Here is a 26,495-nt window from a genome sequence, read left to right as displayed (position 1 = left end):
GCAAGCCCCAAGGGTAGCGTTGGCCTGGCGGCCTGGGGTACAACTGGAAGCATCCGAAGGTCCCGGCAAAGCATGAGTCGACTGGTAACAACAAAACAACTTGTTTATTTTAACATCGCAAAGAGTTGGCGGTCAGGTTGACCGAAGTAGAGAGACGGGAGAGCACTTTACTCAACAGAAGAAATCGGAGCCCTCCTTTTGGCGTCCGGGGGCAGCTGTTTTTATACTCTCGCAGTTGAGGGCAAGAAGGAACCCCTCAATAGACGAGCACGTGAATGTACAATGGGCTAATGGTGACGCACACTGTCGTAGCGCTGCCGGTCGGGCACAATGACTGGAATGAGAGGGTGATCCCTGCTTTCGCATCGCCTGGTTCAGGCACAATGACTGGAATGAGAGGGTGATCCCTGCTTTCGCATCGCCTGGTTCAGGCACAATGACTGGAAGGGGAGAATGACCCCTGCTTTCGCATCGCCCGGTTTGGGCACAATGGCACATACACTCACACACGCACATGAAGACACGTGGCATCGGAACATGCCTGGAAACGCCTGGAAACACCTGGCGGGGAGCGTTGCGGCGACGACGAACGGGCCAAAATGTCTGCCGCCCCGCCGCAGTCGCGCCGGCAAAACCGCGTGTCGCAGGCGAAACGCAACAGACCGCCCCGCCGGGGGAAGGAGATCCCGATGGACAGGGGACTGCATCCGCTGTCCGGAGGGATGTCGCTCGATGATGCTCATAACCGAAGTCGGGCGTCCCTCGACGTTTCTTGAGCGCAGCGCACAGAGAAGGCCTCGTTCTCTCGTTCAGGTTCGCACGGGACACTGCAAAGTGACTTCGGGAGAGTTCACATTTTTGTTCTCGTTCCCGGCAAGCGTTAGAACTACGCTGAAACTCAACCGCTCAGTCAGCAAGCACGGCACAACCCTCACTAAGCCCTGCCAGGCTCTTTCCCCTTTTTATACCACTGCATAGTTCCTTACAGTAGTCTAGCATCACTCAGAACGCGTCCACAAATTGGAAAATTGCACTAGAAAGCATATCATCACTTTGAAACACTAAACAAAAGCAATATGTTAAAAAAAATCCTGCCTCAGGAAGAAAAACATCAGTAACCAACAATTTTGAGGCTGATTCCTACGTTAGGGGCTTCGACTTAAGCCATCGGCGTTACCGTTGAGACTCCCCTTTTTGTAACGCACCTCAAAGGAATATTGTTGTAAAGCGAGGCTCCAGCGCAGGAGGCGGCCATTTTTGGGAGAGATGGTCTGCAGCCATTGGAGAGGGCAGTGATCCGTCTCAATGATAAACCTCGAGCCGGCTAGATAGCATGACAATTTCTGAACGGCCCACACGAGACACGCACACTCTTTCTCGGTGGCGCTATACGCCTGCTCACGACTGGTCAGCTTACGACTAGCATACAGGACGGGGTGTTCTACTTCTCCATTTTCCCGTTGGCACAGTACAACGCCCATGCCTCGCTCACTAGCATCGCACTGAACAACGAACCCTTTTGTATAGTCTGGCGATCGTAGCACAGGCTGGTTTGTTAGGGCACTCTTTAGGGCGCTAAAAGCTCTTTCCTTTGTCTCGTACCAGACGACTGTTTGAGGCTCTGTCTTTCTTAGAGCATCCGTCAGGGGAGCCGCGATATCAGAGTACCTAGGGATGTACCTCTGATAGTAGCCGGCGACACCCAAGAACGACCGAATATCGGTCTTGGTGCGCGGTTGCGGAAAGTCTCGCACAGCGGCCACTTTTATTTCAGAGGGGCGGCGACGACCCTGACCAATCACGTGACCGAGGTAGACAACCTCGGCCTGTGCTAACTGGCACTTAGGAGCCTTGACTGTCAAGCCCGCTTCGCGCAGGCGGGTTAGCACTGCCCGCAAGTGTGCCATATGCTCAGACCAGGATGCGGAGAATATCGCTACGTCGTCTAGATACGGTAAAGCGAATTCTTGCTGTCCCCGCAACACTTTATCCATGAGGCTTGAAAAACAGTATGGCGCGTTCTTCAAACCAAAACTCAACACTTTAGGACGGAATGTTCCCATTGGTGAAATGAACGCCGCATACCTACTAGCCTCTTCTGTAAGTGGAACCTGCCAATAACCCCTGACAAGATCTAGGGTGGAAATAAACTGAGCGCTACTAACTTTCTCAAGGCGCTCCTCGATGTTAGGGATCGGATAAATTTGATCCTTAGTGATGGAATTAAGCCTGCGGTAGTCGACGCAAGGACGAGGTTCCTTGCCCGGTACCTCAACTAAAATCAAAGGGGAGGTATAATCACTCTCACCTGCCTCAATAACACCGAGCTGTAGCATTTTCTTTACCTCAGCCTCCATAATATCGCTATGGCGGGGTGACACCCGATACGCCTTGGATCGTACTGGCTCTGGGGAGGTAAGTTCTATATCATGAGTAAGTACAGAAGTCCTACCAGGCCTCTCAGAGAACAGACCTTGAAACTCTTGTAATAGCTGGTGTAGTTCGGTTTTCTGCTCGGGCGACAGCGGTGCTTTACTGATAAGGTCACTAATGACTTGACCGGTGTCTTCCCTGTTCGTCACTGAGCCTAGTCCCGGAAGCTCGACCGGAAGCTCTTCAGGAACGTTTACCATCATGCACACCACTGCTTCCCTTTGTCTATAAGGTTTGAGCAGATTACAGTGGTAAACTTGCTGTGCTTTCCGCTTTCCTGGCAGACTTACCACGTAGTTAACGTCCGACAGTTTCTGAACAATTCGTGCTGGGCCCTCCCACTGCACGTCTAGTTTGTTGTTTAGCGATGTGCGCAATATCATGACCTCATCGCCCACCTCAAAACGACGGGCCCTGGCTGTCCGATCATAATAAACCTTGGCCCTCTGCTGGGCCTTTGTCATTGCTTCACCTGACAACTCCTGTGCCCTTCTTAAGCGTTCGAGGAGCTTAAGTACGTACTCCACCACGACTGGGTCGTCGCCCCTACCTTCCCACGATTCTCGAAGCATGCGAAGCGGAGATCGAAGCGAGCGACCGTACACCAGTTCAGCTGGCGAAAACCCCGTAGCCGCATGCGGCGCGGTCCTTAAAGCAAACATCACCCCAGGCAGACACAGCTCCCAGTCAGTTCGATGTTCAAAACACAACGCTCTCAACACGCGCTTCATGACGGAGTGGAGCTTCTCAACGGAATTCGACTGTGGGTGGTACACTGAGCTGTGTAACAGCTTTACCCCACACCTTTCGAGAAAAGTTGTCGTCAAAGCGCTAGTAAACACTGTGCCCTGATCTGATTGGATTTCCGCAGGGAAACCAACTCGCGCAAATATGGACAGTAGTGCATTAACTATCTCAACTGAGCTGAGTTCTTTATGCGGCACTGCTTCAGGGAACTTTGTCGCTGGGCAGATCACAGTCAAAATGTGTCTGTACCCCGTGGCTGTTACCGGCAGAGGTCCCACTGTATCAATAACGAGCCGTCTAAAAGGCTCCGTTATGATAGGTACCAATTTCAACGGCGCCCTTGATTTGTCCCCTGGTTTGCCCACCCGCTGACAAGTGTCACATGTCCTCACGAAATGGTCTGCGTCCCGAAAACACCCTGGCCAATAGTACTCTTGCAAGAGACGGTCCTTAGTTTTCTTAACTCCTAGGTGTCCGGACCACGAACCCCCGTGTGACAAGCGCAACAGATCCTGACGATAGCATTGAGGCACGATCAGCTGATCGAACTCCACTCCTCGGCGGTCTAGATACTTCCGGTACAGGACTCCACCTCTTTCCACAAAACGCGCAGTTTTCCTGGCGATACCTTCTTTGACATTGCAGCGTATGTTTTCTAGGCTACCATCCTTCTTTTGCTCGGCTATCAAAGCCGACCGGCTGACTTTTAGCAACCTATCAAGTCCGTCTGACGTAGGCGCGATGAGCAAATCAGTAGATAGCTCTTCTAACTTTCCCGTGTCGGGCGTTTCCTCTCCAGTATCTGGCGCCTTTAACGTTACAGACTCAAGTTTATTCAGTTCGGGCGTGCTCTGAATATCAGCTTGCTGCGCCTCTGACCCTTTTTCGTTGTTTGATAACGTCGGCCCCGCAACTACCGCCTTTGCAGCGAGCTCCCGAACCTTCGATCTGGTTAAGGCCTGAACACTAGCTTCACCAAACAAAAGCCCCTTCTCGCGCAGGAGGTGATCGGACCTGTTTGAAAATAGGTACGGGTACTGGGGTGGCAGCATAGATGACACTGCCGCCTCCGTCTCAAGCGCTCCGAAAGGTCCTTCAATAAGCACCTTTGCTACTGGCAGACACACGCTATGAGCTTCCACGGCTTGCTTGATCCATGCGCACTCGCCCGTGAACATATGGGGTTCTACGTAAGACGGGTGAACTACATCCATCGTAGCTGCGGAATCGCGAAGCACTCGGCACTCTTTCCCGTTCACGAGGAGGTCTCGCATGTAAGGCTCGAGAAGCTTCATGTTCTCGTCAGTGCTGCCTATTGAAAAAAACACAACTTTTGGTGTTGTTTCCGGACACTGCGCCGAAAAGTGACCCGGCTTCTGGCACGTATAACAAACGCGCGCTTGCCTCATCTCGAACCGCTTTCTGCGTTCGGCTTCGGCTGCCGCCGTCTCCTTAGGTTCGGTCGCACTGCTTCCACTCGCATCCGCACTACGCGTGTTCCCCTTTGCTCTCATGGGTGTGAACTTCGGCCTCTCAAACTTCGAGCCAAATTCACCCTTTTGACCGTCCTTAGCTCCGCGAGCCCGACGCGTCACAAACTCCTCGGCTAGCTCAGCGGCTTTAGCCACCGTACAAACGTCTGGCCTATCCAAGACCCAGTATCGCACGTTCTCCGGTAACCGACTATAAAACTGTTCTAGCCCGAAACACTGCAGAACTTTATCGTGGTCACCGAACGCTTTCTCTTCTTTGAGCCACTCCTGCATGTTTGACATAAGCCTATACGCAAACTCTGTATATGACTCACTTCTGCCTTTCTCATTTTCCCGAAACTTCCGACGGAACGCCTCCGCAGACAGCCGGTACTTTTTTAGAAGACTCGATTTCACTGTGTCGAAATCCTCTGCCTCCTCTCTATCCAAGCGAGCGACTACGTCGGCCGCCTCGCCGGGTAACAAAGTGAGCAAGCGCTGTGGCCACGTTTCCCGAGAGAACCCCTGCTTCTCGCACGTTCGCTCAAAGTTAACCAGGAACAAACCAATGTCCTCTCCAAGCTTAAACGGCCGCATCAGGTCAGTCATTTTGAACAATACGCGTTCTCCTGCACCGTGTGCCTGACTTCCATTACGAGCGCGTTCCATCTCTACCTCAAGACGCTTCATTTCCAAAGCGTGTTGACGGTCACGCTCTTCTTTTTCTTTCTGCTCTTTAAGTTCGCGCTCCTGTTTCTCTTTTTGCTCTTTAAGTTCGCGCTCCTGTTTCTCTTTTTGCTCTTTAAGTTCGCGCTCCTGTCTTTTTGACCTCTCCTCAATAGTCTCAAGGCATTCCGACAGCTCGTCATCCTCAGCCTCTAACTCAAGAATAGCCTTTAGCAGTTCTGGTTTTCTGAGTTTGTCCGAGACATCCAGACCCAACTCTCTTGCAAGCTCCAACAATTTCGGTTTGCGCAACGACTTCAAATCCATGGCTGCTCTGAATGCTGCTTTCTCTACTGCTTACTATTGTCTTGCCGCAAACTAACCCGGCAGCAACGACAACCACAATTACCAGCTCTGTTTCTGACACTAACAAAAGCCTGGCAAAGCTCAGAAGAAGAAAGTCCCGCACTCACCAAACCTCGCAGCCAAGAGTCCAGCGCAGTCGTTCCGCTGCAGGCAACCAGTCATCACACAGGGCTCGTTGCACTGCTCCCGGATCGTCGTTGAGCTGCTCAGCATACAGTCAACTGCATCTCTTCGCTGCTGGCCTCCGTTGTCGCGATCTCACCGCTGGCAGACAGTTGTTTGAAGTTGGAGGCGATCTCACCGCTGCCAACCAGATGTTTGAATCGCACCGCTGGTACGATCTGTTGGGAACTCGGCGCTGACGCCCGTGGTTGTACCTGGGTCGCAAGCCCCAAGGGTAGCGTTGGCCTGGCGGCCTGGGGTACAACTGGAAGCATCCGAAGGTCCCGGCAAAGCATGAGTCGACTGGTAACAACAAAACAACTTGTTTATTTTAACATCGCAAAGAGTTGGCGGTCAGGTTGACCGAAGTAGAGAGACGGGAGAGCACTTTACTCAACAGAAGAAATCGGAGCCCTCCTTTTGGCGTCCGGGGGCAGCTGTTTTTATACTCTCGCAGTTGAGGGCAAGAAGGAACCCCTCAATAGACGAGCACGTGAATGTACAATGGGCTAATGGTGACGCACACTGTCGTAGCGCTGCCGGTCGGGCACAATGACTGGAATGAGAGGGTGATCCCTGCTTTCGCATCGCCTGGTTCAGGCACAATGACTGGAATGAGAGGGTGATCCCTGCTTTCGCATCGCCTGGTTCAGGCACAATGACTGGAAGGGGAGGATGACCCCTGCTTTCGCATCGCCCGGTTTGGGCACAATGGCACATACACTCACACACGCACATGAAGACACGTGGCATCGGAACATGCCTGGAAACGCCTGGAAACACCTGGCGGGGAGCGTTGCGGCGACGACGAACGGGCCAAAATGTCTGCCGCCCCGCCGCAGTCGCGCCGGCAAAACCGCGTGTCGCAGGCGAAACGCAACAACGCACGGCTTGGTGAAGTAAGGGCCACGGCTACTCACAACCTCTTATTTTGAGCCTAGTTCACGCCTTCCGCTTCGAAAAAGTGTGTGTTCATGCTCTGCGTGGTTTTTAGCGCGGTGAATGACTTTTTTTTCTCGTATGTGCTCTCTTTGTTTCATGTAGTTTCGTCTTTCGGTGAAATGCACGCATCTGCAACTGGCCTGTGACATTAGAGCGACTTTATTCAGGGTGCCTTTTGAGCTCCAGCACAATCTCTAGCACATTCTCGACGCTTTTGCAAGGCTCAATATGACTTAGGATGCAGTCTTTTAGCTTCGAATGTACGCCCGCCTGTATTGATTTGGTTTGTGGTGATTAACGTTTTTAACGTTCCGAAGCGACTAACGCTAGGGTGCAGGTCGTAGTGCATGGCTCCGGATAACCTTATCTAGCTCGCCTGGGGATGTTTAACGTGCACTTTGATCGTAGAGTCGTACGTGGGCCGGTAAATTCCTCGTTGGCGTTTCATAAGACTCGCGCGGGCGCGCTAGCGCTGCTTTAGAAGTTGGCACCTCGGCGCGATTGTATTTCTTCAATAAATTTTATGTACTAGTTGTAACACCTTGTCATTATTTCGTATTATTGACGGCGCCTCCTGGGCACCAAAGCGGGAACGGGAACACCAAAGCTAGAACCAGGGCTGGATGGGGCTCGCCGAAGCCTGTGCATGCCAAGGGGGTATAAGATCGCGGACAGCCAATTTTGTATGCGAACACTCACTGCGACGCCTGCATTATTGTAATGTCACGTGCTCTTCAGAGGCCTCCGTTAGCCATTACATGTGCCCTCCTGGAGCAGAACTTGTAGAAAAAAAAAAGAAATCGTCACGATTACCAAAGCACCCCACAATGAAAAAAAACGGCCCTGTTGCCAGGCATTGCTGACCGCACACAGCCGGAATGGCTGTGTGCAGTCAGCAATCTCTCACGCGCCGGCCGAACAAAAGTATCCTGCAGGTACGTAAATGAACCTACGAAACCACGTACACATACTCTCACGCTGTCAACACCTGAAACTTTGGTAATTACGCGCGTGTTTGAGTACACCGCGTGCTTGCGTCGTGTTTCAGCAACACGAACTCTCAATGACGCGCGCTTTACGCCTTGAATAATGGTCCTTTTCGCTATTTCTTCCGCATTTCCGACACGAAATTTTAAAGGCCAATTACCAACTGACGAAGAAAGATCTCGATTGAAAAAACTGCTCCGCAGGGCTCGAACGAACTTTTCTGCGGATTCCCTCCCGTAGAGTGTTAGCCGTCGTCTGCTACGGCAGGCCCACCACCGGCGGCGCCACCGTCGAGGCCGCGCCGAGCGGAGGAGGAGGGAAGTGAATGGCGCTACTTTGGGAGATTGAGGGGCTTTAGTTGCGAGGGTAGTAACAAGGGAGGGCGATTGGAGAGGAGTTGGGGAGGGCTAGGCCACCTGATCGGCGCGCGTGCGCACGACGAGCGCACGCCAAGTTTCATCCTAGACGCCAGCGCTCGTTTCTCCCCTGGCGGAGCGATTTCATCTCCAGCGGGTGTAAGTTTCCGTCGCCGCTTCCCTTCGCGGTCGCGCCCGCGTTCAGATCGCGCTGCGCGCGAAACGTCTCTTGTTTGCGACGGCGCCTTTCGAATAACCGGAAATTATTATCGTGTTGTTAACTGTCACGACAGCTATGTAAACATGATATGGTTGATGCCACCAGTGAAATTCTGCCGATTCACAAGAAAATGGTACGAAAGAAGCAGACGACAGACATGGATTACTGAGGTGCGCCGAGCGAAGTAAACAACTGGCAAACGAAGCGAGCTCGTTCATTGATCACTCCTGAGTGTATGACGGTTTCAATATGTAACTCACGTGAGTTTAATAATTACTCAGTACATAATCCTTTTATTCATATAAAAACTTTAAGTTCAACGAGCGCTTGTCCTGTCTTCTTTCTCGTGTTTCTTTTGTGTGTGCGCTGCCCAAGAATGGAAACCACGTCTGTTGTATGCGCTAGCAGTGGCCGAAGTTCACGCGTGCCGAGAAATTGAATATGTGCATGATGCATTGAACATGACCGGAGTTCATTCCCGCTTCACCACTGCACCGATCGATCGGGTTACTGGACAATACACACCCGCGTCTTGGTCGCGCCGGCATTGCTGAAGCAGGAATGATTAATAATACTGTCAACTTCCGTATCTTGAGTACTGTTAAAAAATGGCCAAGCTGTCTACATTGCTGCCTCTATTCCATATTGTAGGAGACGTACTAGTTAAAGTTGTGTGCGCATGTCGTACTTGTGCTATGCAGCGATATATCTTGTTTATTTCCGCACAGTGTCGATAGAAGTCCGTTGTCGCCATCAGATACAACACGGATTTGTAGCAAACATAATGTGAGAAACTGCAAAAATGACTTTAGCTTGTAGGTGCCGTATGTATGTGCCGCATATGTATATGCCGCATCGTATGTGCTGACGATTTTTCCGGCGGCACATACGATGTCGTTTCCAATTACCTGCTCAGCGTCACTTACATGGTTAAGCAGACGCTGCCCTTTCGCCGCATTGCAGCCATAAAAATAATCGTCAAGCGTACCGACCTTAATTCTTAAAGGCAAATATAGCGTGTGCAGTTTGTTTCACACTAAGGGGAAAACTCAGAACGTATTGCATCGCGATGCGGCAAGCAATGGAGTCGTGCGGCGGCAGCAGCTCGAGCAGGCGCACACGCTTGAGGGGCGGTGTCGTGATCTGCGTCGTCTGCTACGGCGGCGCGCGCTGGCCGCATTTTCGGGAAGCGTGGTACTGTCAGGGGCAGTGCACCGATTTCATCGGTAGTGCGAGAACTGAGCTGATATTCTTTACTAAACGTTGTGCGTCGCCAAACTCTGATCCTTCATTGGCGATAATGGAATTCCACAAACTTCTTTTGACAGCATGGTTCATTTGTTCTTTCGAAAGGCCGGAGTACTGAGCGTGTGCACGTATATTTCTTCACTGTGTGTGTGCTACCGTAATGAGCAGCGACAAAACGCACCAAGATGTGCGCGCAACGTGCTCAGTCTTTGTTTGGCTCGAAAGGAAAACGGCACTCAACAATGGGAGTCGAACACGATGAAACAAACGGATACGATTAAATGAAAGTTTTAGGTTCAGACAATGAGCTGGAAGTGATTTTTCTCGACAACCATTCGCTACACCAGACAGACCCTGCCCGCCGGTGGGGAATTGGACACGTCACGCTCGGAACTTCAGTTAGTATCTCGTCATGTCCCCAGCGGCAGCGATGACAGCGCTCATCCTGGAAGGCAGTGAAGTGTAGAATGATTTGATCAGGGATGTGTTCATTCGCAGCACGTCTCAGTCACTGACGATGGTGGATCGAAGCCTATCCTCGGGCGACTGATAGAGGGGATGTTGCGCCAGCGATACTTTCAACGAGCCCCAGACATTTTAAATGATGTTGGCGCCCGGGGATTGAGGCGGCCGCTCCAAGAGAGTGACTGCGCGCTCTTCTAGCAGTTCTTGCACAGCACGAGCTGTGTGGATCGGCGTCCTATCGCGTTAGAATATATAGTCGCCTTCCAGAAACGGGCCGTCAAGAATGTATGGAATCAGTACGTCGTCTATGACTGCCCTGCAGCGATGAACTTACATTCGAGGCGTATCAGTGGGCGTCGCGCAACGCTTAGCAAAGAATACCGGCTCATTTCACGCAGTAACGATGTGATCGGCGCCCTGCACCTGACAGTAGAACGTTTCCCGACAATGCGGCCAGCGCGCGCCGCCGTAGCAGACGGCGCCGTTCAAGATCCCGCCCCTCGAGCACCTGCGCGAGCTGCTGCCGCTGCCTGACTCAAGCGCTCGCCGCATCGCGATGCAATGCGCTTCGAGTTTTCCCCTAAATGTGAAACAGACTGTACACCGCCTTTCGAAGGAAATGTCCACGCGCACACACGTAGGCACACACCGCGCGTGGCACGAAACGTGCCCAAACACGCGCAGTGCAGGAGGAAATCAAGGCGGCGCGAACGAGAGATGGGAGAGGGGTACCACCCGCTAATAGAATTTTGCTTCGCATGCGGCGCTCTCAACGCCGGCGCAGCAGCGCCGCTCTCGGTGCCGTTCTTGTCTATGCAAGGGAAACGGTTTTTGAGTTTGCCCATTACAGAGATGGCGTCAATTACCTCTGCCACCGAAACCGGGGAGTTTCCCCCCACTGGCCAGGGCAGGACCACAAAATGACCTGAACACCGCCCCCGAGGGCTCCGTGGTCACTGCGCATGCCTGAGCTGAGAGGTGAGAAAGGAGAACTCTTTTTCGCAGGATGTGACGTCGCGTTGTTGCTTGTTTATTTTTTTTTAACTTTTTTGAAAGAGCTACTCTCTGTTTCGCAGGATGTGACGTCGCGTTGTTGCTTGTTTTTTACTTTTTTGAAAGAGCTACTCTCGAACATAGATTAGACATTGCCGTCGTGTCGGCTGCAAGACGTTCTGCGCGCGCTTTTGTGCGTGTCGAAAGCGTATAACGTGCGCGATATTCGTGCGAGCGCAGTTTGACTTGAGCAATCGTGGGCTTGGACTCCGTGACATTTGCTTTCGTCATGTGCGAGTTAGGGGCTTGCCGACAGGTAGACCGCCGCTATACTTAGGTGAATACCTTGTTTTTCGTGGTCCTGAAATAAATGGCGCGTCGCTGCGATGGAGACTTTAATTGAGTGCGGTAATTGCTGCGAGGGCTCTGTGGTCGCTGCGCATGTGTTAGCTGAGAGAAGGTGAGAAAGAAAGACAAGTTTACTTTACCAGATGTGACGTCACATTGTTTGTTTTTGTAACTACTCTCGAACTCAGACCAGGCCCCGCACACTCTCAAGTTCAACAAATGGCCACAGAGGGCGAAAAATCAATCGAGGCGCGTTTCAGCGTAAGCGCGCAAGTGGAGCTACTGTAATTTGGTCGAATACTTTAATTGGTGTTTTCTCTGCTAGGGGCGCTAAACATGCTGATTTTTTTAATTTACACAAACCATTGACATGAACAATCGAGGTGTCTAAGGATGTTTTTTTACCTCAGGAAAATAGGCAGTTGATTTTTTTTAAAATTTGATTGTTGAAGCTGCTTTTTAGTCGTAGCGTCAAGGTTTCTGTACTTGATTAACCACCGACAGCCGACAGCCTATTGGTATCGATGTGTTTCCTGGCCGTTGGCGTTCGAATACTACGGCGGTAAAACATTTTCGAAAGCATGCTGGTTTCGTCTGCGAGTCATTACACAGACTTGCTGTAAAGAGGTCTACTCTTGGCAAAAAATAGTGCCTCAGTTTGTTTAGGCGTTGATTATCATAATGAATGCGGCGGAAGTTGACGGAATACGCTTGAAGGTACGTTTTTATGCCGTTGATCTCCATAACACCGTAAGTACGCAAACCGATGTCACAGAACACCCGATGCATCATTGTGTGTTCTCCGTCATCGCTTGTTTGCTGTACGCCTACTAATTCTTCACTTCTTCTTCAAGTGTTGCATCCTCCTTTTGTCCTTGTTCTCTTGTGCTTCACTTACAGTATGTCGTTCCGTCAGCTGTAATGCGCATTTGCAAAACCAATACGTTTGATAAGACGCAGTGGTTATCATAATTTCACTACACATGTATTAAGCTGGCACATGTGGTTCAGATACAGATACCTGTATGCGGACTTGCACGACGTTGATGCGGAGATTAGGATAATTATGACACCCGTAAGGAAGAGGCAGCTGACGGCCGTAAGCTGTTGCGTTCTTTTCGCCAAATTACCCGGCCTGGTAGTGCTCTAAAGATGCTGTATAAAAGTGACACGCGGTGACAGGGAAGTTATGTTTAGCAGCCGACTGTACGTTTTGTAGCTTAGGTCTTCTTTCTTGTGCGTCTGTGCTACCCTTATTAATGAGCCATTTCTTGACTATGTTCTTGACTATGTAACCGCGTTTGTGTGGATCCGTAGACGTGTGCTTTTTGTTGTACTTGTAAAATGCAAATAAAATATTTTCAAGCTTACTCAATCTTTGGTGTGTGCGTTTATTCCAGTCGAGGCCATCGTGCCACCTGGAAACCGCACTCTGTCAGTAGCCCTACACGAAATGCAACAGCTGGAGCGCGGCGGCACAACTCGGGGTAACGGTGGCGTAATAAACGAAAAACCGCTCGGGATGCCCTTAAAAGTCAGTTCAGAGTGTGCCTTAACTCGATATGACTCAGCGCTACATATATTCTGCTGCGCCTTGATCGTGCTCCCGCCAGTTTGGTTGCTGTGTGGCAAACGTAGCGCCTACATACATATGTAGGCGCTACGTTTGCCACACAGCAACCTAACTGGCGGGAGCACGATCGATGCGCATCAGCCAGAACCCAGTAGGTAAAGCGACCATACTGTGCAAAACCCCGTTTCCGTTTCCTGTTGTACAGCGCCACCCGTGGTCACATTAGTTCACGACGCCACCGCTACGCTTATTTCCGTAGCACTGTGGAAGGTACAGTTTCCCTTCTCTAAGTTTGTATAGGTGTTCTGTGCTCAGACGGTATGATTCGCGTCTCGTTCGCGCGCGTACCGCATGCATACTTGGTCGCGTCGTCATCTAGGCGTCGTCAGCGTCGTCTTATTTTAACTCTGGCTAAAGTTAGCTGAAACACCCTGTATACAGTGACTTTTGCTTAGATACGTAGATTTATTGGATACTTATAGGTATATATAAATATCTTGTTGCGAGATTTTGTGGATACGTGCACTGAACTTTGTTTGCAGAGACACTTTTTTTTTTGCTTTTATCAAACTTTATCTTCGCATTTGTGTATTCCATTGTACTTCGCCTTTCTAATGTATATATTGCAAGACTGCTGCTTTTTATATGTGATCTCTGTTGCGACTACAATTTCGGTGCAATTACAATACACGATCAGTGACAGCTCCTCCTGCACAGTAAATTGGAACGAAGGACACCGTCACTGAGGTTTTTCCCTGGCTATTGCATATGTACAAAAATTTAAACAAGGCTCTCGAATGACAAAGTTTCATTAAAATATTTGTCCTCAACTTGTTCATTTCACGGCCTTTACATTTATCATATCAGCGGTATGCACTGCTTTGCTGGTTTCGCACTGATATAGTTCTAAAGTTCGTGTGATAGTTTCTTTTTTATTAAACAGACAAAAAACGTGGAAGCATTGATGTCCGTTATTTCTGGCACAATTTTTGGGACATAAGAATATATTCTTTAATGAAAAAACAAACATCAGGACAAACATATTGTCCTGATGCGTAGCGTCCAAGAATTCATTTGCAGCACCTTTATCAATGGCAATGCAGATATTATTGATGTATTTGATCCCTGGCAAATTCTGTGAGGAGGCCGAGCTCCAACGTGAGCCCCCACCCCCCCCTCCCTCCGAACGAAATTTCTGGCTACGCCACTGACTGTATATATCCAGCATACCTACACAACTGAAAAAAGTACCTGGCACTTTTTTTATTGAAAAGTAGATTGTTGCCAAGGAAAAGGGCTGTACTGAAAGGTACACAGGTGCACATTATATCGCACTTCCTGTCACAGCCTATGCAAGGCTGGCAGTATTTGTCAAATAAATAAATAAAAATGTAATGTCTGTACTGGAATACTAAATTGTTGTTATGCGGTTTTATGGATAGACCTGTTTTATAGGCATGTTTTATGGCTAGACTACCCGTTCTCCATAAAGACATGGAGAACAGGTGGACCCTCCAAACTTGTTGCATGCTGATGGCTCACTGCTCATCAGAAGGTAAGAATGTGTACATGCCACCCATTTTTATTCTCCACAATCCGAATTCCAGCCACCTTGCTTGTCTTTCCATTGGGGCCAGGCTGCACTAAGTGTAAAAAGGTAAAAACAAAAAAGCAAAATCTGGTTGCCAAACAAAACATGCGTCCAAGTGTGCTGCTAACTAGAATTGATATACCTAATCCCGTTATCTTGTGACGAGGTGTAACACGAGAGTGCAGAAGCACCACCATCCATTCACTTCGTCTCGACTGTCTTACCATTTGGCCAGTTACTGTCACTCATGTGGATGTAACCCCATGCTCAATCACACATCTCGTGTCCCTTCTTCGTGTGTTGTTTTATTCGACGCCGTCTTTGTAATCATGCTTAACCAACTAGCCCACCAACACATGCTCAGTCTGCTTTCCCATCATTGTCACAAATTAATGAGTGAAATAATTGAATCATTTTGTATCAACAAATTACAAGACAAATGTATTAGCCAGGCTTATTTTGTGACCAAGAAATGCAATTATCTAGATGTATGTGCTAGAGTGAAATGAATTATTGTTGCATTTTTATTTTTGTCCCTCTTTTGATATTTACACGTCTACTCTACCATTCTCTGTCATTGTTTTGTTACCACGTGGCTTTGTGAATCTACTTTTGTGATTTATTTTTCATGTGTATACTGTTGCTTCAGGACATATTATATACATGCATATATATATATTAGCGTTTTCCTTAAACAAATAAATTTCTTGTGTATACAGTGCCAAGTCTTTACTTTCTTCACCTCTCTTCTTTCGTCTGTGTTGCATCATGCTGCCAAGCAAGGCAGCGCTATAAATCTGCGCCCACATGCCCACCTTTCAGTTATTCTACACTGTGTGTAATTCATTACTGACCTTTATATATTCCATGTATCTCGCAAATAGCCTCAGAACATTTTACGCAAGAAAAGCTTTATGGTCGTGAATGAAACGTTCGTGAGCTCCACTTTCAGGGCCTCTATAAGTGATGGACGCTTCTTCCTAATCTGTGAGCCAGAGATGGATCCTGGACAGCCTCTACAGGGGGGCCCACCTCAATATATGCAAAAGAGAAGGGGGACCTCATTGCACACTATGAGCACTAAAATGCCAGCATTCTCAGGGGAAGCCTGGGCCCTCAGGACTCAGAATCTGCTGGTGCTGCAAGCTCATTTCATTCTAAGCCACGGCGAGCAGGCACCGTGTGCAACTAGGCCATGCACAGATACTTGTGTAACTAGCTTAGTACCACGTTCTCATGGTTTTTATATGTTTTCATTACTTTCACTGTGCTAAGGCAGTCAATGTGTAGTAATACAGCTTTATGAATGCTTGTGCCTATAGTATATTTTATGGGGAAAATAACTGTTCGTGCTTTGCTTGTAAGGATGCTTGTTGCGGATTAACAGCCTCACATGCATTAAAAGAAGGTCCCAGTGCTGCAAACAATACTCTTGCGTGTGATTTTGAGGCGTCAGTGATGAACTCTGAGCATGTATACATATATTTCAGTTCTAAGTATGGCAGTTGCATACATGCACACCTAGCACATGCTTGGAAGTTCAAGAAATGATGTGTCACACTCTTTGCATTGTCGCTGTTGAGGTGGCAAATGCTTAGCAGGGGTCATTAAACGATTTCCAATCGATCTGTCCAAGATCTGGCAACAATGCTCTTAACATGCATTGTGAATGGCAGTCTGCATGTTGGCCATGTAAATAGATCAGAGTATTCGACATGCCATCTACTACAGTGTGGCAGCAGTGTTCAGGATCTGAGCATGAGGCTACTAAGTGACGCAAATGACTGGGGATGCAGAGGTTGAGGGAGTCGGTGGGAGGTAGGGGGGGGGGGGGGTCGGGGCTTTGCCAGCCACATACAGAGATTTTGGTGAAGGGGGGATGTGTCCTTTGAGCCCCCGGTATATGCCACTGACGTTGCTACAGGAGTTGAGCACTTGGGGTACATTTCTTAGTCAACTTTAGGCGATCCCTAAGCCCAAGTGATGGATTGTCTAAGGGTCACCCCAGGACAAAGTCTCTGAAGAGATATTTCCTGTGTCCGAGTAAGGTCAGAGAGAAAGAGCAGACTTATCGGGGAAGTAAGGCACATACATACGTGTCCCACCAGAGGCAAGATTCCAGTGCGAGGTGAAGAGCATGGGGATTAGATGGAAGGAATACAGTTAGGTGTCACAAATGAGGCAGGTGACTGAGCCAACTGGTCAGCCCAAATTTTTATTTTTATTTATTATTTATTTCATAATACTGTGAGCCTGTCTCAGGCTCTGACAGGAGTGGAATGTACAATAGGTGGTACAACAGGTTTGGTGTTCCGGAACATGAATGAAAAGATACATAACTTATATAAAGAATAGAATCAAAAAGTGTGCAGAGTTGTAGAAACATACAATTCATGACTCCTAATCAAGAAGGCTATGGCTACAACACATTTACGAAAGCATTTTCAAAGAAAGATTCAACATTCGCAACAAAAACATCAACTGACACATCATTCACAATATGGCGGGGCAGGCTATTCCATAGTTTTATGGATCGAGGAAAAAAAGAAAATTTGAATAAATTACATCTAGCAGCAAATGGCCGTATGCACAAGTCATGATTGGTTCTTTTGGAGCGGTGGTGAGGTTGCTTTAGGTATACGTCCTTAGTTATGTTGATGCAATCATGATATAACAGAAAAAGAAATTTCATGCATGCAGTTAGTCGTCGGCATTCTAACGTCGAGATGCTAGCCCTTTTACGGAGAAGTGTCACGCTATCGTAGCGGGAGTAACGGGAATAAATAAAACGGAGTGCTAGGCTTTGAATTCTTTCAAGTTTCGTTTTCAGGTAAGACTGATGGGGGTTCCAAACTATAGCGCTGTACTCCAGGATGGGTCTTACTAGAGTCATATAGGCGTTTAGTTTTACATGCGCTGGTGCAGCTGACAATTTTCGTCGGATAAATGCAAGTTGTCGGTATGCTTTTGTACATATGTTATCTACATGGGATTCCCAACTCAATTTTTCAGTAAACGTTACCCCCAAGTACTTTACTTCATTATTACGCGTCACAGCAGATCCTGATAAATGGTAAGTAAAATAGATGGGAGTTTTTTTCCTTGTTATGGTGACAGATGACGTTTTGCTTACATTTATTTTCATATCCCAAGTTCTACACCAAGAATCAATGCTAGTTAGTGTTAAGTGCAGATTATTTTGGTCATCTTGTGAACGAACGGTAGTGTACACAACGCAGTCGTCTGCAAATAATCTCAGTACAACATCTGGAGTGACACAGGAAAAAATGTCATTTATATAGATTAAAAAAAGTGTAGGTCCTAATACTGATCCCTGTGGAACACCAGAGCAAACGTCTAGGCTAATTGATTTGGCATTTTTTATTTCGACGTATTGAGTACGGCCCGAGAGGTAAGCTTCAATCCAGGAAACTATGTTTGAATTAATACCAATCATTTTAAGCTTCTCTATTAATTTACAATGTGGGACAGAATCAAAAGCCTTTGCAAAGTCTACGAACACTGCATCCACTTGCAAACCAGAGTTAATAGCAGCCGCGAAGTCATGTGTAATTTCAAGTAATTGCGTGACTGTTGATAGCCCCTTCCTAAAGCCGTGCTGGTTTACATATAAAAGCTTGTTGCTTTCCAGGTAAGTTATGACTGCTTTGTTAATTACATGCTCCATTAATTTGCAGCAAGAGCTAGTTAGTGATATAGGCCTGTACGTGCTTACCAAGAGCCTATTCCCATTTTTTTTTAACACTGGGACCACTTTCGCACAAAGCCAGTCGGTGGGCACGGTTGCTGTTGCCATGGATGCGGAAAAAATTTTTTGAAGAAGGGGAGACAGCTGTTGCGCATATCGTTTTAGAAAAGCATTGGGCAATCCGTCGGGCCCAGGCGATTTCTTTTCATCAAGCTGTAGCAGTAAGTTAAGAATGCCGCATTCTGTTATGACAAGGTCAGGCATGCGGGAGTGGTATTCCGCTTGATTGAACTCTGATGTAGAAGCACGGGTGAACACAGACTGGAAATAGTGATTAAAGGCGTTCGCAATACAGTTTGCGTTATCCGTAATGGCTCCGTCTATTTCCATTTGGTCGATAGACGCCCCCGGTTTTGCCAGGTAACGCCAGAACTTTCTTGGCTCGTGTGTCATAAAATTGGTCAGCGTATTTGTGAAGAAATTGCTTCTTGCTGAAGAAATTTCTGCTCTGAGCATTTGCGAAAGAGCATTTATAGCATCGACGTTGGTTTTCTTTTTACGCATTCTTTGTAACTTTCTTTTGAGGTGGATAATACTGCGTGTAATCCAAGGTGTCTTCCTGTTTACTTGTTTTTTTATTGATGGGATAAATTTTTCTTCACAGTACGCTACTATTCGTTTCAGCTTTAACCATAAGTCATTCGCGTTTTCAAATCCCGACTGTAAAAGATTATCTAGCATTATTTCAATGTAATCTATAACACTGACATCGTCTGCCCTGCTGTAATCCTTGACTGATATACGAGATATACTGGTGATTTGGTTGGGACTGAAACTTAGGTTATCAAAAGTAAGTAAAAGCATTTTGTGGTCCGAGATTCCATTTTCGATACTGATATCAGGGTTTAGCGTCTTGGAAACGAAAGCAAGATCAAGAATGGAGCTTGCTTGCCCTTGTATACGCGTTGGCTCCCTAACAAGCTGAGTTAAAGAAAAACTAAACATAATATTCAGAAGCATCTCACAACTATTGTGCTCGTTTCCACCAATTGTCAGATTTCCCCAGTCAATCCCAGTTAAGTTGAAGTCTCCGACTAAGATTAGCTTAGTACGCTCGTTAATTTTACGGCTCAGAAAGTCGTGCAATTCAGCAAGATAGTCAGTTGGCGCATTTGGTCGTCGGTATATGCCGCCAACGAACACAGACATTCCATTGATAGTGATACTGCACCACACACTCTCGTGATTGGGTATTCCTTCGTCTTTCTTAAATGATAAGCCTTCTTTAATAGCTATGGCAACGCCCCCTCCCCGGCCATCGCGGTCGAAACGAACGATGGAATAGGAATTGGGAAGCACCTCTGGATCGTCAATGTGGGGATGTAACCAGTTTTCAGTGATGACAATTATATCGGGGCTGTATACCAGCACTATTTCTTCTAATTTTTCGGTTTTGTTGACAACGCTTCTTGCATTCAAACATAATAGCGATAGTTGAGGTGAATTTTGTCACGAGCTCGAGTGACTGTTTTCATAAGCCATACGGCTTTCGCGCTTCACGAGTGTCCTCTTATTTTCAGTGCTATCCCAGGCATACAGATCGCTGTTTATCCTCAGTTTATCAAATATAAGCTTGACCTTGTCTCCTCTGGTACGATTTTCTTGGGATGAATGCCATAGTTTCCGGCGCATTTCCCGTACTGCTGGTGAGAAGTCTTCCGAGATTGATATCTGTTCACCTTGCAACTTGGAACAGTTTCGAAGAACAGACATTTTCTCAGTGAAATCGAAAAAACGAAGGATTACTGGGCGTTCACGTGCAGTACGTTTCTTGCCGATACGATGAATCCGTTCAATAGATTTAACTTCAACTGCAAGAATGTCTTTGAAAATGTCATGCATCACGCGTTTTTCCAAAATTGCCGGGCTTTCGTTGTCTCCCTCTTTGAGACCGTATATGATTAAATTGTTGCGGCGACTTCTGTTTTCCAGGTCTTCTAATTTATTGCTTAACCGAGCCATCTCCCGATTCATAGTGTTAATAGCTTCCTTGCATTTTAGAACCTTTTCATTATAAAGCTGGAGAGAAGCAAGATTTGTCTCTATTTCCGTAAGCCTGACTTGGACACTCAGTAGACCTGACTCCAACTGATGTTGTGATGTCTTAATTGCGGTAACAGTACTTAAGATCGCATCCAGTTTGTCTTGGTCGGGCCCTGGATTCTCTTCAATGTCACCACTAAGCTTTAGTAACACGAAAATAACACGAGATAGGTCAACACAACACTGGAACAGGCAGTGGGGACTCGGCAGCACCAGTAATCCAACAGAGTTACTTCTAAAAGGACTACTACAAAATTGTTTCTCACCAACCTGTACAAAGCAGAACACGAAATTCAGCATCGTGCGCCGTACGGTGCCGCCGAGTCCACTGAAAGGTGAAGCCGGTCGATCCATCTTTTTATGCCCATCTGATGACGTAATTCGTCTGGGTCGTGCGCAGAACGAGATGTCCAGTTTGAGCAGCCCTGCGCAGTTGTCCTCTTGCGGCGGTGCTTTCGGTGGGAAATCGGATGCATCAGTAGACCGCACGTGGTTGTGCAGACACAATGCTGTTGGTGCCTCTGTACATGGACGGGATGTGTAGTCAGTCGGTGGCAAGGAACAGCCATGGGCGGATCTAGGTAGCCACAGGAACACCTGTACAAAGCAGAACACGAAATTCAGCATCGTGCGCCGTACGGTGCCGCCGAGTCCACTGAAAGGTGAAGCCGGTCGATCCATCTTTTTATGCCCATCTGATGACGTAATTCGTCTGGGTCGTGCGCAGAACGAGATGTCCAGTTTGAGCAGCCCTGCGCAGTTGTCCTCTTGCGGCGGTGCTTTCGGTGGGAAATCGGATGCATCAGTAGACCGCACGTGGTTGTGCAGACACAATGCTGTTGGTGCCTCTGTACATGGACGGGATGTGTAGTCAGTCGGTGGCAAGGAACAGCCATGGGCGGATCTAGGTAGCCACAGGAACACCTGTACAAAGCAGAACACGAAATTCAGCATCGTGCGCCGTACGGTGCCGCCGAGTCCACTGAAAGGTGAAGCCGGTCGATCCATCTTTTTATGCCCATCTGATGACGTAATTCGTCTGGGTCGTGCGCAGAACGAGATGTCCAGTTTGAGCAGCCCTGCGCAGTTGTCCTCTTGCGGCGGTGCTTTCGGTGGGAAATCGGATGCATCAGTAGACCGCACGTGGTTGTGCAGACACAATGCTGTTGGTGCCTCTGTACATGGACGGGATGTGTAGTCAGTCGGTGGCAAGGAACAGCCATGGGCAGATCTAGGTAGCCACAGGAACACCTGTACAAAGCAGAACACGAAATTCAGCATCGTGCGCCGTACGGTGCCGCCGAGTCCAAATGGTTGAACAAATTCCATCTGTGCCCTTGTACTCAGTGCACCTCAATACTGAGATGTGAGGAAGTGCAGAGTCTGTGAATTTATTGACAGATTTATAGCATTCTTAACTCTAACTTGTTTGAGCTGCTTCACTGCAGTAAATGATTGAATCTTTTATCATAAGTGATAGAGAGGGACTGGCACTATTGTGATGTTGGGTGCTGTACAGATGTACCAGATGGCATCGCGAGAGGCTTGCAATTCAAGTAGTAGTGAGTTGGGCGTTTCTGCCTTGTACATGACGAAAATACCAATAGCGGGGTGAGATGGGCTCACATATTTTTGTTGTGCTCAGCATGTCACAAATGATTATTTCTGGTAAGCCTCACAAGATTTCATAGCGCCATATCGTATAACAAGCTTTTTTTATACCTGGACATATGTAGATAGAAATAATCTGATGCGCTCAGTTTAAATTTATAGGATCATTAGTGTTTCAGGATGCAAGTGTTTTAATATGTCGTGTATGTATAATTCGATCAAGTGCCAGGGGCAGACTTGTTACAGAAATTTAAGGAGGCTTTAAGCTCAGAATGATAATGGCTATAATGTGGAGCCTACTTAAAGTTTACTTGTTTTCGTTCAGCCATTTCACATAAAAGAATCTTAATAATGTGCCTCACTATAGGAAATAGGTTCGAAATGTGAAGCTCCCACCCTCCCCAGGTGCATTCTTTGCATGACCTCATAATGTGTTCCCTTAATTGATAATTGGCCAAATGCAAAGCATGGGCTTGCTTCTGTTTAAGCCTTCCAAGCCGAACAACCAAGGTCCACGACTGGGTCACATTTCATTATACATAGCCTTGAATACATTCTCAATATCTTCGGGACTGGCCCAGTTCATTATTAGTGTTTAAAGGATCCGCTCATTTTACTCGTCGATACACACGAGGGCGCAGTTAATCCCGGGAACGCAGGAAAAGGAAGCTTCTGTTTATAATTGAGCACAATGGTGGTGACCGCATCGGTTTCTCCGCGATCCGAGTCAGTAATATTTGCGCAGCTATGATGACATTAAGGTGCAGGGCGCTGCAGGAAATGGGGTGTCAAAACTGGTTCACTGGTTGCTTCGATCTCGAAAATGAATAGTGGTGACAGACTTTTGTAGTAGACAGCTAGCAAAGAACTCGTATGGGCCTGACCCTTTGAGGAAAAATTCGAGTGACAGTGCGAAGACTGCAGTTTCGTGTATCCGTCACACTGTGTATAAATCCATATTGCGGCGTTCGGAGACTGCTGTAAACACAGCATGTGGCGACGTAAACGTGGGCATGTGCTGTACGCTTGCGGCGCTTGTCGTCTGCTGCTCCAGAGAGGAAACGGGGGAGAAGCGTGCGTGTGCTTGCGGCCCCACCACATTCCTCGGGCTCTCAGGTGACGCACGAGACGCTAAAAAAAATTGCTTTCCATCTTTGCAGGCACCTGATAGATAGTATATTTTTCTGCCTTGTAATATTGAACACTGACTATTATTATAGAGAAACGCATGACAGTATAGTTGAAATCATTTTGCGATGATGTCTTTAATCAAAAACTTCGCGCAGTGTCTTGTGTTTTGTGTAATATATTAGATTTTACATGCCATTGTCTGTTTGAAAGCTTGTAGTACATGCCTTATGCTACAGTGTAATCCGGTATGGTATCCCTGCAATGATCAGGCGGTGCAGCGATGGATGGATGGATGGATGGATGATTGAGGCTCAACCCTTTGAATCGGGCAGCGGTGGCGCGCGCCACCTAGACTTGAATGGTACTATATGCATGCATACCTATGTATTTCCTCCTTTACTTTTGCGTTGATATTATTCACCAATCAGATAGCCTCCATTTAGTTATTTCTACCTGTTCAAAGTCTAGTTTACTTTCACTGTCTTTAAAACCCAAAGCTTTGAATAGTTCTCCGTTGCATTCAACTGCAGGGTGAAGTTGTTTATATATATATATATATATATGATTATTAAGGAGGAAAGAGACGCTTAAATTTCTGCAGCTCATCAGGGAGCACTGCGAAGCGTCATAGGGGAGAGGAGGAGTAGGAGGGAAAGAGGAGAGATGGTGAAATGGCTTGTCTGCACATGGCAGCAGAAGAGGCAGGGACCGGCAGGGGCAGGTGTGCTCAATGGTATGCTGGTAACCCACTCACCTCCATGAACTCCACAAGGCTGTGTAGTGCCGGGAGATGGTAGTGGGGTGGGAACAGCAGGTCAGAGAGAGAGCCAGCAGGAAGGCCCTGCAGTCTATAGGCTCGGGTGACCCTCGAACGTTCCTGTGCTAGGGCTGGGCAGGTGCATAGGAGGTGTTCGAGGGTATCGGGATCGCCGCATCGTCGGCAGGACGGGGAGGCCAGTTGGCCTTTGGCGTGAAGTCTAGCTGCTGTCCATGTGCAGCCAGTCCGGAGTCGCAGCAGGGTGGCCCTATCTCGCCTGGTGAGGCCAGACTCGGGGAGCAGTTTGGGTCCCTTGCCTTTAGCCACCCTCGGGTCTGGGTGAATTGCCCGTAGCAGCTGCTTCAGTTGTGGCCTCGAGTAGTCTGAGGCCGCCACTGCTCGAGTGAGTGTGGCTCCTGAGTGGTGCGCAGCTTTGGCGAGGGTGTCTGCCTCCTCGTTACCAGCTATGCCCACATGGGAGGGCAGCCAGGGAAATGATATGCACACTCCAGAGGAGGCGAGCGCTGAGAACTTCACGGCCAGGAGGGTCCCTGTCATTCCGCCTCGATGGCTATTGGAGCGGGACTGTAGCGCCGGTTTGCTGTCAAAGCAAGTATCAGGTGTTCAGCCGTTTCCTCCTCCTCTCCACACGCCCCGCACAACAAATCTATATCCTGGTATCTGGCTCGGTACGTTTTAGTCTGCAGTACACCTGTCCTGGCCTCAAACAACAATGAGCTTCCCTTAGAGTTATTGTAAATATTTTCTTTGGCCATTTCTTGCTTAAACGTCCTGTATGTCTTTAACGCTGAATTGGTTTGCATCTCTGTTTTCCACATACCCCTCTCTGTCTCCTTAACCTTTTTCTTGACGGATGATTCCTTACCTGTCCCCCCCACTGCTGCCCAAGTATTGGCTTGTCAATTTTCTAGTTTGCTTCCTCCACCTCGTGTCAACATTCCTCGTGTATAAGTAACTGAAAACCTTCCTAGCCCACCGAATTTCCCCCATTTTTCTCAATCGCTCCTCAAATGCTATCTTGCTACTAGCCTCTCTGCCCTCGAAAGAAGACCATCCCAGATCCCCCTGCACTCCAAGATTTGGTGTCTTGCCATGTGCTCCCTGAGCGAGCCCACCCACACCACGTTGCCTAATTTCCAACTGTTGCCGGGTCTCTGTTCTAATACATAGAACTGCATTGGCAAAAGTCCGGCCTGGTACCATTACCCCCTTCCATATCCCTCGTACTGCCTCGTACCTATTGTAGTTCCACAGCGCCCTACTCTTCATAATCGCTGCACTTCTGTTACCTTTAGTCGTTAGATATTTTTCGTACTCTGTCAGATACTCAATGCCATTATTTATCCACACCCCAAGGTACTTGTATTTATCGACTATCTCCAGTATGGCCTCCTGTATTTTATGCTCGCCGCAAACGTTATTAAAAATCATGAATGCTGATTTTTCTTTGCTAAACTTTAAGCCTAATCTGTCTCCTTCTGTACCACATATGTCCATCAATCCCTGCAGATCTTCTGTATTGTCAGTTATGAATACAATATCATCCGCCTACATCAGTCCTGGTAATGACTGCTCAATCAATTTTCCTTGTTTGAAAAATGATAGGTTGAAGCCAAGTCCGCTTTGCTGTATTTTGGCCTCTAAACCTTGTAGGTACAGCATAAACATCAGAGGTGACAATGGGCACCCCTGCCTAAGCCCCCGCCGAATCATCACAGGCTCCGAAACCTGCTTTTCCCATGGTATAATTACCTGGCTACATTTATAGATATCTTTTCAGAAATTGGTTACTCCACCTTGCACTCCTAAAGTTTCCAGAATGCCCCACAAGCCCTCTTGAAGTACACTGTCATAGGCTCCCTTGATATCCAAAAAAGCCAGCCATAGGGGTCTGTGTTCCTTTTCAGCTATTTCAATGCACTGTGTTAGTGACAACAGATTGACTTCCAGCCTCCTATGCTTCCGGAACCTATTTTCTAGCTCTCCAAGCACCCCCTCATTCTCTACCCATGCCTGCAGTCTGTCCTTTATAATCTGCATAACCACCCTGTAAACCACTGACGTCACTGTTATAGGCTGGTAGTTATTTATGTCAGCTTTGCCCCCCTTTCCCTTATATATCATTCTCATCCTACTTAGCCTCCATTCGTCAGGTACTTTAACATCCATTAGCATTTTGCTCACCACCTCACTTAATGCTTTCTTAGATTTCGGGCCTAATTTCTTTATTAACATATTTGGAATACCAACCGGGCCTGCCGATGTGCTACTTGATACCCTCTTCTCGGCCCTTTCCCACTCTCTTTGTCCAAGCGAAAGCAGTGGATTGACCAGGCTATCCCTCTCCGACATACTGCAAGTACCATTTCTCTGTTCTGTAAATTTTTCCCTCATCATGGTTCCTATATGCTCCATTGCCTCCTGTCCTTCTAAACGAGTACCTTGAGCTGTTACTATATACCTCTGCTCCAGGCTTGTCCTATTACTCAAGGAGTTCAGATGTTGCCAGAATTTCCTAGCTGCCTGTTTATCGTTTTTATTGCTTATTCCTGACAGCCACTGGGACCCTTTTGTCTTGATTTTCTTGTTGACCA

At 47.8% G+C, this 26,495-nt stretch overlaps 1 protein-coding gene across 5 annotated transcripts in view; it reads right to left on the bottom strand.

Moving 5' to 3' along the window:
- The window catches only part of LOC142586063 (uncharacterized), a 151,141-nt gene that overhangs the window by 95,537 nt on the left and 29,109 nt on the right, over positions 1–26,495 (bottom strand). For 3 of the 5 annotated variants that reach the window (XM_075697330.1, XM_075697332.1, XM_075697331.1), the window contains exon 2: positions 23,878–24,481. In XM_075697330.1, coding sequence (XP_075553445.1) covers positions 23,878–24,438 — 561 coding nt within the window. In that variant the 5' untranslated portion in view covers positions 24,439–24,481. Of the gene's footprint in view, positions 1–19,292; positions 21,633–23,877; positions 24,482–26,495 lie in introns of those variants that run through there. The other 2 variants (XM_075697329.1, XM_075697328.1) reach the window with 1 other exon arrangement.

Source organism: Dermacentor variabilis, chromosome 6 (genome assembly GCF_050947875.1).
Source record: "Dermacentor variabilis isolate Ectoservices chromosome 6, ASM5094787v1, whole genome shotgun sequence".
NCBI classification, from domain to species: domain Eukaryota; kingdom Metazoa; phylum Arthropoda; class Arachnida; order Ixodida; family Ixodidae; genus Dermacentor; species Dermacentor variabilis.
Note: the sequence above shows the minus strand (reverse complement) of the source record. Positions and strands in the feature narration are given on the sequence as shown.